Genomic DNA, 13,281 nt, shown 5'->3' with positions numbered 1-13,281 from the left:
TCGGCGGTACGTCCACCCGGCCTCCCGCATGCCCACTATACGCCCTCGCTCAAAGTCCGTCAACTGCACATACGGTTCATGTCCACGCTGTCGCGGCATGCTACCAGTGTTAAAGACTGCGATGGAGCTCCGTATGCCACGGCAAACTGGCTGACACTGACGGCGGCGGTGCTCAAATGCTGCGCAGCTAGCGCCATTCGACGGCCAACACCGCGGTTCCTGGTGTGTCCGCTGTGCCGTGCGTGTGATCATTGCTTGTACAGCCCTCTCGCAGTGTCTGGAGCAAGTATGGTGGGTCTGACACACCGGTGTCAATGTGTTCTTTTTTCCATTTCCAGGAGTGTATATTTATGAGGGTTAATACATACCATTAAAATTAACCACCATTTAACAGCATTTTCCCCACCAGGCATGCCAAGTGTAAAGGGCTATATTTATGAGAACTGCACTTGCTCAAATGGTGTCCCACACAAGGCATATCAAGTGTAATGTTTAATGAGAGTACATCATGTATATTTATAATTCCCAAAAGATGCATGTATGAAGGGAAAGGATTGCAGTGATTGACAGGTGTATGAAATGCAAGAATTATGTTTGCATTTGTGAACATGGCAAACTCTGAGTGCACTATACATTGGTGATGGTGAAAATTTGTGCCAATCCAGGACTCAAAGTTCGATCTTCCACTTGATGCAAAAAGGTGCCTTGGCCACCCAATAATGCTCCCCAGACTGACTCAGACTTTCATATGCTACCACTTTTGTCTACATCCTATACTTGCACAGATACTGCAAATTCAAAAAGGAAGAGACATATGGTTAAACTCAAAGTTCAGATAGTAGGAATGAAATACTAAATTATGGTGCCTGTGTTGTTGTATGTGTTTTGCAGAGTCCTTCAGACATGCTTGTTTTTCAGCAGAAACAGGTCACTATAAATTATGGAAATTCAATTTCAGAACATGTTTTGTAGTGTCAACATTACAATGAGAAGATGTAGGTAACACTTGGGCATTCTCCTTGAATAGTGAGGGTTGTTACTTCAATTCTTTTCATAGATGGTAAAATTCTTGATGAATCTGCCTTTCCAAATACATTGTATGGGTTTCACACCCTTTGTTGCAGGCAATGTTTCTTCAGTATTTTGTAACATAAATACAAGTTTTCCATTAAAAATCTATTTTGGCAGTTTATAATGAATGTACTGTGCTATAACCTATGTGATATAGAGCTGCAAGGCAAGTGACACATAACACTGGGCCCTCTAGAAATATGGGCCCCACACCAAACTTCAGATATCACAGTAGGTGCCTTGCTCAACATACATTGCAGAAAATTGTGAATGTCTTTTTAGTTGAAGTACATACTTTTTCAAAGGATACGTACAAAGATTGCTCTTTAGAGAAAACATCAGAAGACAATGAAGTTGCTACAAAAATCCTGGCATATACACTGACTTCTTCATTTTCTGATAGTGTTGATTTGATTGGCTATTTTCCTCAAAGAACACTTCATATTAGTTTAGTGGCAAATATTCTTGAAATTCGCAACTCCAGCTGTGCTTACCACTAGTCAGTATCCTTACATATTCTGGCTTTCTTCATACTGATACTGACTGAACTGGTACACCAGTTTGTCAGAGCAGTATGCTAGTACAGAAAAACAAGCAGTGGTGGCTCATGCACAATTTTACCAATGTGCTGAAATATTACAATGATAAACAGAAGAAAAACTCACAAAAGAAATAAAATTCACTCATCACTGTTTTCTGCTGCAGAATTTATGTATGAGTATGACTTTTGAACTGAAACCCTGTGTTGATTACCATATCCTTCTCAATACAGAACATTAAATCATGGCTCTGACATGGTATTCTGGATGAAGGTCTTCGTTCTCTTCAGAGATGAAAACATTTTTCAGATTAACAGTTTTCATCAGTCTTGTCACTACTATTTTCAAAAGTTTTGTTATTGAGAGAAGGTTTCCTGCATACTGTTGTTCAAAATTAATTGGAGTGTCATAGAGATATAGCTCCAGCAATATTCCTGAAGTATGGTCATTGGTACAAATACAGAGAGCTCTGTCTTGTAGTCTGGTCATTGGTACAATACATAGAGCTCTGTCTTTAACCTCCATTTCTTTAATGTGGTGTACTGGAAAGCAACATTAAGTTCTCCCTTTGGAAAATGTCTTGAGAATTCTTCAAACTTTGGAGAATCCAACAGCATTGCTGCATCCAGATGATCTGTGGCTCGAAAATGATCAAGGGATTCTCCTTTAATCCTATCACAGACCTATTTTGCATCAAAACATCAGAAAAGACTTATCTACCAGTGCTTGTTCTGTGAGGTGACTGTTGTGGTGACTGTGGTATCACTGTCATTCACTGAGGATTTTATATTATTAATAATCTTTATGAAATAAGACATCATTCTGATTTTTTTCTTTTACAGTATTGACTAATCTTGCCTGTGACTGTCTGTACATGATGTCCAGTTGATGCATTACTTTTTGCAAGCATGCTACCTAAACGACGAATTCTCCATCTTATAGATCGTGGCAGAGTCGAACTGTCAGGCAAAAACTTTAGCTGAATGGAGATTTTTCCAGTGCCAATAAACATTCCAGCAGCAAGTATTTATTTTTGTACACCACATTTATGGTCTGTCACTTAAAATTCCATGTGGTAGCTCACTTACTAGGAATCCTTCAGGACAAGATGGCGGCTAGTGTAAAAATTCGTTGTGCATGTCCGAGAAAAAGTGCGAATTTTGCCGTGAAAAAGAAAAATTGTGACAGTTGTAAGGATGAAATTACAAAGCTCAGCGAACGGGTGTCTAGTTTACAATTTATTATCAGTTCCTTGAAGATGGATATCAAGAAACTTAAAGAGGAAAAAAGTGAACGGAACATGAAAAACTCGCGCCATGAAAATACGAATATGTCGGAGAATTGGACGGAAGTGAAATACAAAAGACGCAAACAGATAACACAAGATACAGAAAACGGCAAAAGAAACATAAATATAGTGAACGAAATTACTTTCAAGCTCTTTCGACTACGGATTGTGAAAGTGAAGTTAACAGTGCGAGTGTACCATGTGGAAAACCAAACGACTTTGTGAATAAGGTAAAACATGGAATATTTCAGCAGCAGTTAAGTAAAAGATCATATGCGAAAGTGCTCACGAAAAATCTTCCACCTCTAAGCTGCTCTACTGAGACAATATCGACATGTGTTAGCAAAAAAGACATAATAAATAGTGCCAAACAAGACTTCGCTTACAGAAAACGGGTAATCTCGGAACAGCAAGTACCGGTAAAATTGAACTGTATGCCGACAGCCAAGGACGAAATACAGCCGCTGAATTTCGGCGTACAAGTAGTCAGAATTTTAGTTTTAACTGTACAATAAAACCAGGAGCAAAATTCAGTGCTGCTACGTCAATGAGTCAAGAAAAAATTTCCTCATTGAGCAAAAAGGACTTTTCCATCTTCCTGGCGGGATCAAATGATATAGCTAGGAACGAAAAAAACGATCTCTTAATCTCGCTAAAAAGAAAACTGTATGAGCTGAGAGGAACAAATGTTATTGTTTTTTCAGTGCCACACCGTTACGACTTGATAGAATGGTCCTGTGTAAATAAAGAAATTGCAACTGCAAATAAAGAGATGCAAAATATTTGCAAGCGGTTTGAAAATGTAACATTTGTGAACATCAGCAATTTAGGGAAAAGATTTCACACAACACATGGTTCCCATCTAAATGTACTTGGAAAAAACGTAATAGTAACAAAAATTTTAGAACTTGTAAATAAAATCTCAAATGTGCAGTGTGATGATAGAAAAGTCATACCTCTCATGGACAGGAAGTGTGTGTATCCTGTAGACTCCAATGTGAAATCTGCTGTCAGTGAAGCTACACCTCTCCAAGACAAATGTGAAATTTTATTAATGCAAGTGAACACTCCAAATGTTAATAATTCACAGAAAGGCACAGCAGTTATGGAACAACAAACACCAGAAATAAGTGAAACAGCAGCAGCACCATCATTATCAGCAGAAGCAGCAACAGCAGCAGAACCAACAACGACTGGAGCAGCAACACAGCAACGCTTAAGGAGGAGCCAAAGGAAAAATACATCTGTGTCATTCAGTGATAATTTTTTATGGTTTCAAGCCAAGAAGAAAATAAAAATGTGAAAAACCAGCCTGCTAACTCACAGATAAGTCACAACAACATCCTATTTTTAAACATTCAGGGTCTTGAAAATAAAGTTGAAATTCTGGAGGAGTCATTGCCACAGAATAAGTATTCTTTCTTATGTCTATCAGAACATTGGCTTAAACCAGAACAAATACAATACTATGTACCAGAAGGTTATAAATATGGATACAGTTTTTTCAGATCTCAGTACCGTAATGGTGGTACTGTTATCTATGTTTCAAATGAAATAGAGTGTAGAGAACTAGATCTTAGTTGGGCATGTGTAGAGAAACACTTTGAAACTACCGGGATCATATGTGATACAATGAAACTTATCATAGTATGTATCTACCATTCCCCTGACTCAGATGATAAAACTTTTTTTAGATAATTTAGACAGTGTACTCTGCTACATAACAAAATGGAAACAGTATGTAACTGTAATTGGGGGAGACTTTAATTCAAGCTTTGATGTAACATGTAACAAACCCAGTGTAAATAAGTTACTGAATATGCTAAGGCAGCACAACTTCCATCATGTAAATTCAGAACCAACAAGACTACAAGCGTGCTTGGATAATGCTTTTGTCAACTGTGCACATGATATGTACTCCACCAAGGTAAAGGAATTTGTTTTCTCAGCCCACTCCATGTTAACAGTAGAGTTAAGACATTTTATAAAAGGGGATGAGAGCAAGGCTGCACAAAAGTTAACGAAATCTAATACCTTAATATTAACAAAACACAATCTCATAAAACTAACACACCAGCTGAGCATAACAAACTGGGACAAATTATTTCAAAACTGTGATTCCAGTGCCCAAACAGTTTATGAAACATTCCACAATTACTTAACAGGTATTTTAAAAGCCCATCTTGTTCAAAAGAAATACCATAAAACAAGAAAGGGTAAATTTTGGTACACCAAAGAACTGGAGAATCTAAAAAATAAGCTACTGCTGTTGAAGCGCCTTGCCAAAGTAAACAATTCTAATGAAATTAAGGATCTCGAAAAAATCACTAAGAAACTGTATAAGAAAGAGTTGCAATTGGCGAAACTAAGATACAACACAAATTTCATAAAAAATAGTAGAAACCAATGCAAAACAGCCTGGTCAGTAATTAATACTGTTAAAGGTGAAGTCAGAAACTTTGACAAGACAGTCCCAATACCAGCAGATACATTCAATAAATATTTTGTAAGCTGTGCTGATGATATCAAAAAGCTGATCGGTAAACCCAATGTAACATGTATAGATTATCTGAAGAGAGCAAACCTAAATCATAATAGGGCCAGATCATCATTGAAACACTTCAAAGAGGTATGCCAACATGAAGTTCTTAAAATAGTCCAAGAAATGAAAAATTCATACAGTACAGATATTTTTAATATGTCAAACAATCTATTGAAAGAAATCATACATTACATTGCAGCACCATTAACATATTCCATAAACCTGTGTCTCATAGAAGGGTTTTTTCCTGATCCTCTCAAACTATCCAAGGTAACTCCAGTCTTTAAGAAGGGTGTCAAATCAGATCCTGCAAACTACAGACCAATTTCACTAATTCCAGTACTAGGAAAAGTCTTTGAAGGCATAATATATAAGCAGATGTATGAGTACCTAGAACTAAATGGTATGTTAAGTGCATCACAGTTTGGTTACAGAAAAGGAAGGTCAGCTATACATGCCATAGAGCTCTTAGTCAGAGACATTCTAGCAACATTTGAGGACCATGCACACACACAGGTAACCTTATGTGATCTGAGCAAAGCTTTTGACTGTGTTGACCACTCACTTCTGCTCTCTAAACTTGAGGACTATGGAATATGTGATAAAAGTTTAAAACTCATCAAATCATACCTCGATAAAAGGAAGCAGGTGGTGAGTTCAGGAAGTCATCTGTCAAACATACTCGAGGTTCATCACGGTGTGCCACAGGGATCTAAATTGGGACCACTTCTTTTCCTTGCACACATAAATGACTTACCAGGAAATATAGATGTAAAGACATATATGTATGCAGATGACACAACTTTTCTATCTGTAAACCATGTACTTGATAACCTTGTAAGTGATATGAAATTGGCAAAAGAAAATGCAACATCATGGTTTAATGCCAATGGTCTGCTATTAAATGAGGAAAAGACCCAGAATATGTGGTTCAGTCTATCAAAGACTACAAAAATAGAAAAACAAAAGGCAAAGTTTTTAGGTATACTACTTGACAACAGTCTAACATGGAACTCTCATGTTGATCACATAGTGGTTAGGTTGTCAAGAGTTATATATTTGTTAAAGAGAATGATGTGTTGTGTGACATTTGAGTATGTAAGGACAGCATACTTTGCCTTTTTTCAATCTGTTTTAAGGTATGGGTTAATACTCTGGGGAAACAGCAGAAAAATAAATGAAATTATGGTGATCCAAAAGAAAGCAATCAGAGTAATGGCTAAGGTAGATAATAGAACACATTGTAAACCATTGTTCGTTAAATATAGAATTTTAACAGTAATTAATTTATATATTCTTGACAGTGTTAACTACATACTTGCTGAACTACCTAATTTAAGTGTAACAAATGAAAGGCATGGCTACTATACAAGAACGTGTACTTCTCTGCTGTTGCCACAAAATAGATTAGCTAAAACTAACAATAGTCATAAGTATATGGCAATTAAAATATATAACAAATTGTCTAAAAATGGGTCAATCAAGCCTGACAAATTATTTAAAGACAATATTCATAACTTCTTGTTAACTAATCCATTCTATTCATTAGAAGAATTTTTAAAAATGCCCAATATCAACTTAAATATGTAAAAATTTATTTTATAAAATTAATAGGTTAAGTGAACTGACGAAGTCTATTGCATGTAATAATGCTGAATGACCAATAAAGAATCTGAATCTGAATCTGCCATTATGGAAAGAAGGCTGAAAAATCTAACAAATTTAAAAATAACAACCTGAGCAACTGTTTTTGTGAATAAGTGTGTTCCATTGTTAAATGTAACTGATGCACATAACAACCCACATAATGAGCATTAGGATACACGGTTTTAATTTCTGCCTGCATATCACCTTTAAAACCACTCATTACAGCTTCACCACTGCTTATTGTGTGGTGTTTCTTGAACAAAGTATCTATAACATTTGGAATACTTGTTGTCAGAGCATCTGTATTACATCCTTCAGAACTGAACCACCCCCCAGAACCTTCTGTATGACATGCTGTTCTTTTCATAGCATAACACTAATACTAACTGTGTCTTCTCAGAAACATCTGTTATTTCATCTGCCATTATAGACTCAGAAAGTCTAAGGCTGAAGAGTTTTTCAACCTACTCCATCATGTCTGGGGCCACTACATGCAATCAATGATTCTGTGTTTAAATATTTTAAAGTTTAAATTCCTTTTTATCAGGTCTGTAGGTCTATATGTCTCATTGTTCACTTAAATTTCTTTAATCCATCACTTCGAATAGTTTATCTTCCTCTGAACTCACTGTAGTGTCTTAGGTCAGGAATTTAGGATCTCTATTAATAATCTTTTCAATTCCCTTCTGCATTACTCAAATGGCATTCACATAACAGACCAGAACCTACACAGATAACATGCCAATATTAGGTAGGAGAGTACTTAAGTTGTCCAAAACTTTTAAAGACCACCAGAAAATAAGCCTGGTGCAGAAAACTATTTCTGCTTCGTACAGGGCTTTCAAGTGCTAGCTTTAAGTAATATGTTTTAATTTATAGGCATTATATGACTTTCTTATATCATGTTAAACTGAGGTTTTGTATAGCCTGTCTTATGTGATACCCAAAAATGTGTGTGTAATTAACTTACTGGTACTGTACTCTTTTTTTGAATATTTTGTGTAATAGGTACACTTCATTCCATAACTATTAGTTTTATGTTTATCAGTTGTTTTGTTGTTGGCTGTCTCATATATTTGTGTACGGACAAAATAAGATTATGCTGCTTCTATAATTCAGACAAGTAAACTAACCAAGTATAAAAAGCCTGGTCTGTTGTTCAGCACTTAGAAGTCTATTTTGCACAGTACTCTTTATAGTCATAATAAACAGTCTTCTAGAGAAACATAGTGAACTAGGGTATTTACACAACAAAATATAGCAGCAAATATATTGTGTAATGCAGGTAGGTGCACATTTTGGAGAGGCCCTCCTAAGATCTTGGAACTTGTATGCTCACTTACAGATGTGTTTATTGCTTCTAAGAAATGTCAGCATCAAGTGAACTGTGATTTGCATAACCACAGTGCAAGATACAAAAGCAATTTCAATGTAGATATTGACTCAGTTCAAGGTTCAAAGTGAGGCTTTGTATCCTTGTAGAAAAAATCTTCAGGTAATACCAGTTGGACACAAAGTAAGAAATAGGGGACCCCTACAAATTAAAGGTGGAGAACATTTCTTATTATCTACTATTTCTATAAATTATTTTGTTTTCTACATCTACACCAGTTAACTGCATGACATAAAAATATACATTGTAAACAGACCTTTATGCAGACATTACATAAATTTATAATCTGACAAATATCAATGCTGTGATGTAAGTACCATCGGTCAAGTGTAACAAATAGATGTTTGACGTAAATGATGGAGGAACCAGAAGCTATTTAACATATCCAGGAATCATCAGCATTTTCCAGGCTAAAGACCATTCTACTAAAGTTACAGATTGTGCATTAAATTTACTCTGTGTAACAACAGTGTATAGCAATGTACTGATAGTTTAGTGTTAATGCAGTGCAGATAATAAGTTTCTAACAACATAATTTTTATCAGTGTAGTGCTGATTCATTATAAATACACTCCTGGAAATGGAAAAAAGAACACATTGACACCGGTGTGTCAGACCCACCATACTTGCTCCAGACACTGCGAGAGGGCTGTCCAAGCAATGATCACACGCACGGCACAGCGGACACACCAGGAACCGCGGTGTTGGCTGTCAAATGGCGCTAGCTGCGCAGCATTTGTGCACCACCGCCGTCAGTCTCAGCCAGTTTGCCGTGGCATACGGAGCTCCATCGCAGTCTTTAACACTGGTAGCATGCCGCGACAGCGTGGACGTGAACCGTATGTGCAGTTGACGGACTTTGAGCGAGGGTGTATAGTGGGCATGCGGGAGGCCGGGTGGACGTACCGCTGAATTGCTCAACACGTGGGGCATGAGGTCTCCACAGTACATCGATGTTGTCGCCAGTGGTCGGCGGAAGGTGCACGTGCCCGTCGACCTGGGACCGGACCGCAGCGACGCACGGATACACGCCAAGACCGTAGGATCCTACGCAGTGCCGTAGGGGACCGCACCGCCACTTCCCAGCAAATTAGGGACACTGTTGCTCCTGGGGTATCGGCGAGGACCATTCACAACTGTCTCCATGAAGCTGGGCTACGGTCCCGCACACCGTTAGGCCGTCTTCCGCTCACGCCCCAACATCGTGCAGCCCGCCTCCAGTGGTGTCGCGACAGGCGTGAATGGAGGGACGAATGGAGACGTGTCGTCTTCAGCGATGAGAGTCGCTTCTGCCTTGGTGCCAATGATGGTCGTATGCGTGTTTGGCGCCGTGCAGGTGAGCGCCACAATCAGGACTGCATACGACCGAGGCACACAGGGCCAACACCCGGCATCATGGTGTGGGGAGCGATCTCCTACACTGGCCGTACACCACTGGTGATCGTCGAGGGGACACTGAATAGTGCGCGGTACATCCAAACCGTCATCGAACCCATCGTTCTACCATTCCTAGACCGGCAAGGGAACTTGCTGTTCCAACAGGGCAATGCACGTCCGCATGTATCCCGTGCCACCCAACGTGCTCTAGAAGGTGTAAGTCAACTACCCTGGCCAGCAAGATCTCTGGATCTGTCCCCCATTGAGCATGTTTGGGACTGGATGAAGCGTCGTCTCACGCGGTCTGCACGTCCAGCACGAACGCTGGTCCAACTGAGGCGCCAGGTGGAAATGGCATGGCAAGCCGTTCCACAGGACTACATCCAGCATCTCTATGATCGTCTCCATGGGAGAATAGCAGCCTGCATTGCTGCGAAAGGTGGATATACACTGTACTAGTGCCGACATTGTGCATGCTCTGTTGCCTGTGTCTATGTGCCTGTGGTTCTGTCAGTGTGATCATGTGATGTATCTGACCCCAGGAATGTGTCAATAAAGTTTCCCCTTCCTGGGACAATGAATTCACGGTGTTCTTATTTCAATTTCCAGGAGTGTACATGAAGTTTCTTATTTGTGATTGGATCTGTAGAACATGAGGAAAGCAGGAATGAGTGAATGAAAATCCACGTAAGCATAAATATGTATATACATATTTTTTTAAGTTATTCACCACAGTATTTTCAAAGAACATTCAGAAACATACATTTAGTTTTACAAAAAGTTCCTCCTGTACAATTTTTTATTTTGATAATAGAGAGATATATATATCAGTATAAAAGCTTTTTCAAACAACCTTCATAGCACGTGGGTATCATCTTCATCTTTGTTTTCTTTATAATCTGTGCATCATTTTGTTAGTGTTAATTACAAATCATATTCACATATAAATGGAGCCTTGAAACCACATGGAAGGTCATTTAAAGTACTATCATGGGCAATACTTCCACAGTCTTCACCTTCATTAGTTTTACTACCACCAGCATTATCTGGCTGACCTTTGCCCCATTTTGTATAGGCTGTTGTCTGAAGTGGTTCACCTACAATAGAAATTATTTGATATGATTAAAAAAAATGTAGACCACACAAAACTTGAACAGAGATACTCAGTACTTTCTTTTGATTCATGATTCTTTACCATATGCATATCATTTAGCAATATATTTTTAATAATAAAATTAGACATGAACAGGTCATTCAAGGTGTGTTCAAACAGTAAGGTGACTTTATATTTTTATGAAAAAATATTTATTTATTCATCAGTATCCATGTTGTCCCCTTCAAAGTAATACCCCTCAGATACAATACCCTTGTGCCAATGCTTCTTCCAATCCTCAAAGCACTTCTCATTAGCACTTTTTGGTACAGTCTTGAGTACTTCTAGCAATTAAATTTTTATGTCCTCAATCATTGAAAATCTTCATCCTTTCAAAGGTCCCTTCAGTTTCGGTAACAGGGAAAAGTCGCAGGGGGCCAAATCTGGTGAATGTGGTGGCTGAGGCATGATTGTCATGTTGTTTTTGGCCAAAAAACTCTCACAAGGAATGATGAATGAGCAGGTGCATTGTCATGATGCAAAAGCTATGAATTGGTTTTCCACAATTGTGGACGTTTTTTGCATATAGCTTCTTGCAAACAGCGCATAACATCAAGGTAATACTCCTTATTGACTGTACGACCTTGAGGCAAAAATTCATGATTCACTACACCATAGTAATTGTAAAAATCAGTGAGCAATTATCGTTCACCTAATGATGACCATACGCGCGGGACACCGCCCAGGAAGCCGCTATTGACATTTGATCAAACTTGGCATGCTTTTTCCGGGCCTGGCTCTCCCAGATGCTTCCATTGCGATGACTGGGCTTTGGTTTTGACATCATAATCATAAAACCATGTTTTGTCATCAGTTATGACCCTTTTGAGCAAATCAGGATCATTGCTGACATCATTCAAGAGCTTCTGAGTGAAGCTCATGCAATGGTTCTTCTGAAGTTTTGAAATAAACGTCTCATGCCCAAAACTTCTAAAAAAATTGCATGACATGAGCTGACCAATATGGCAACATCCTCATCAACTTCTCTTACGCTAATCTGATGATTTTTCAAAACAATTTTCTTAAAGTTTTGGTTTTATCATCTGTTGTTGATGTGCTGGGGCATCCAGAGTGAGATTTGTCATTAGCATCATCTTTGCCATATTGGAAGAGCTTGTACCACTGGTAAACTTTTTTCCTTACTTAGAGCAGACACACTGTATGCCACTGTCAACATTTCAAGTGTTTTAGAGCACTTTATTCCATTTTATACATAAAATTTTTGATAATAATTGAAAATTGCCGAGCACACTAAAACATTTCTAACCTTTCCATCTGTCAAAAACAAATGAAGTATGCTGCACACTTGAAACTGTGAACATATGTTTGGGACATGTATATCAACATAACAAAGAAAAAAAAAGATTGATAATTGAATGTACATTGCCCACACAGTTTCAAAAGTCACCTTAATTTTTGAACAGCCCTTGTGTTTAAAAAAAAACCTGATATGGCTGCTATTCAGATCATCTTAAAAAATAGTTTGAAAATTGGCTAACTTATTCACTGTGCATTTATTTCTACTGGAGTTTGTTACTCAGATGAATTCAACAATGAATAAATCAATCCAATGTTCATATGCTATTTGAGAAGAGAATTTATTTACAATTCCTAAATTTAGAACAGCAGCAGTCAAAGAATGTTAATTTCATTGCATTTATTGGAAGCTAGCTTGGTTGTCTATGATCAGTATTTGTAACATATAATAAACATCTGAAAATAACAGTGACGAACAGTCAGGATTATAAGAAGAACCACTCATTACCTCAATTAAATGAACCAAAAAATTAATTCTGGGGCTAATATATAAAACCAAATAATAATATATAATGATTTGTAGAAAACTTTTATGGAAAAATTATTTTCAGTGGATCTCAGGTCTAGATGGAAACACAAAAAGAAAAGCAGAAAACAATGAGTTGCTAAAATCTGAGGTTACTATTAACATTGCCTGTGGGGTCATTCATATACAACATGTACAACAAGTTTCTTGATATGCTTACTTGGATCATGCATGAAGAATGACTCTCCATGCAAGACAGCATACTGTGTCCTCCCTAAGAAGAAATCATTGATCTAGTTACAAACATTGTATGATACCTCACATGACCCCACTTCTGTTAAAAAAAGTTGGTGTGGTACTGAATCAAATGCTTTTTGAAAGTCACAGAATACTTCATCTGTCTTATTGCTTTGATTTATAGCCTTCAGGATGTCATGTCACAAATGTGTGAGTTGTGTTAATCATGACAGATGCTTTTGGAATTGCAG

General features: G+C 37.8%; 2 protein-coding genes across 2 annotated transcripts in view; one reads left to right on the top strand and one right to left on the bottom strand.

Moving 5' to 3' along the window:
• The window catches only part of LOC126162095 (kinesin-like protein KIF19), a 585,325-nt gene that overhangs the window by 302,399 nt on the left and 269,645 nt on the right, over positions 1-13,281 (top strand). The gene's annotated exons all lie outside the window — the stretch shown is intronic.
• The window catches only part of LOC126162097 (hemolymph lipopolysaccharide-binding protein-like), a 46,440-nt gene continuing 43,704 nt past the window's right edge, over positions 10,546-13,281 (bottom strand). The window contains exon 5 of the mRNA XM_049918373.1: positions 10,546-10,954. Coding sequence (XP_049774330.1) covers positions 10,782-10,954 — 173 coding nt within the window. The 3' untranslated portion in view covers positions 10,546-10,781. The remainder of the gene's footprint in view (positions 10,955-13,281) is intronic.

This window comes from Schistocerca cancellata, chromosome 2 (genome assembly GCF_023864275.1).
Source record: "Schistocerca cancellata isolate TAMUIC-IGC-003103 chromosome 2, iqSchCanc2.1, whole genome shotgun sequence".
NCBI lineage: Eukaryota > Metazoa > Arthropoda > Insecta > Orthoptera > Acrididae > Schistocerca > Schistocerca cancellata.
This window is presented reverse-complemented; position numbering and strand designations above follow the sequence as displayed.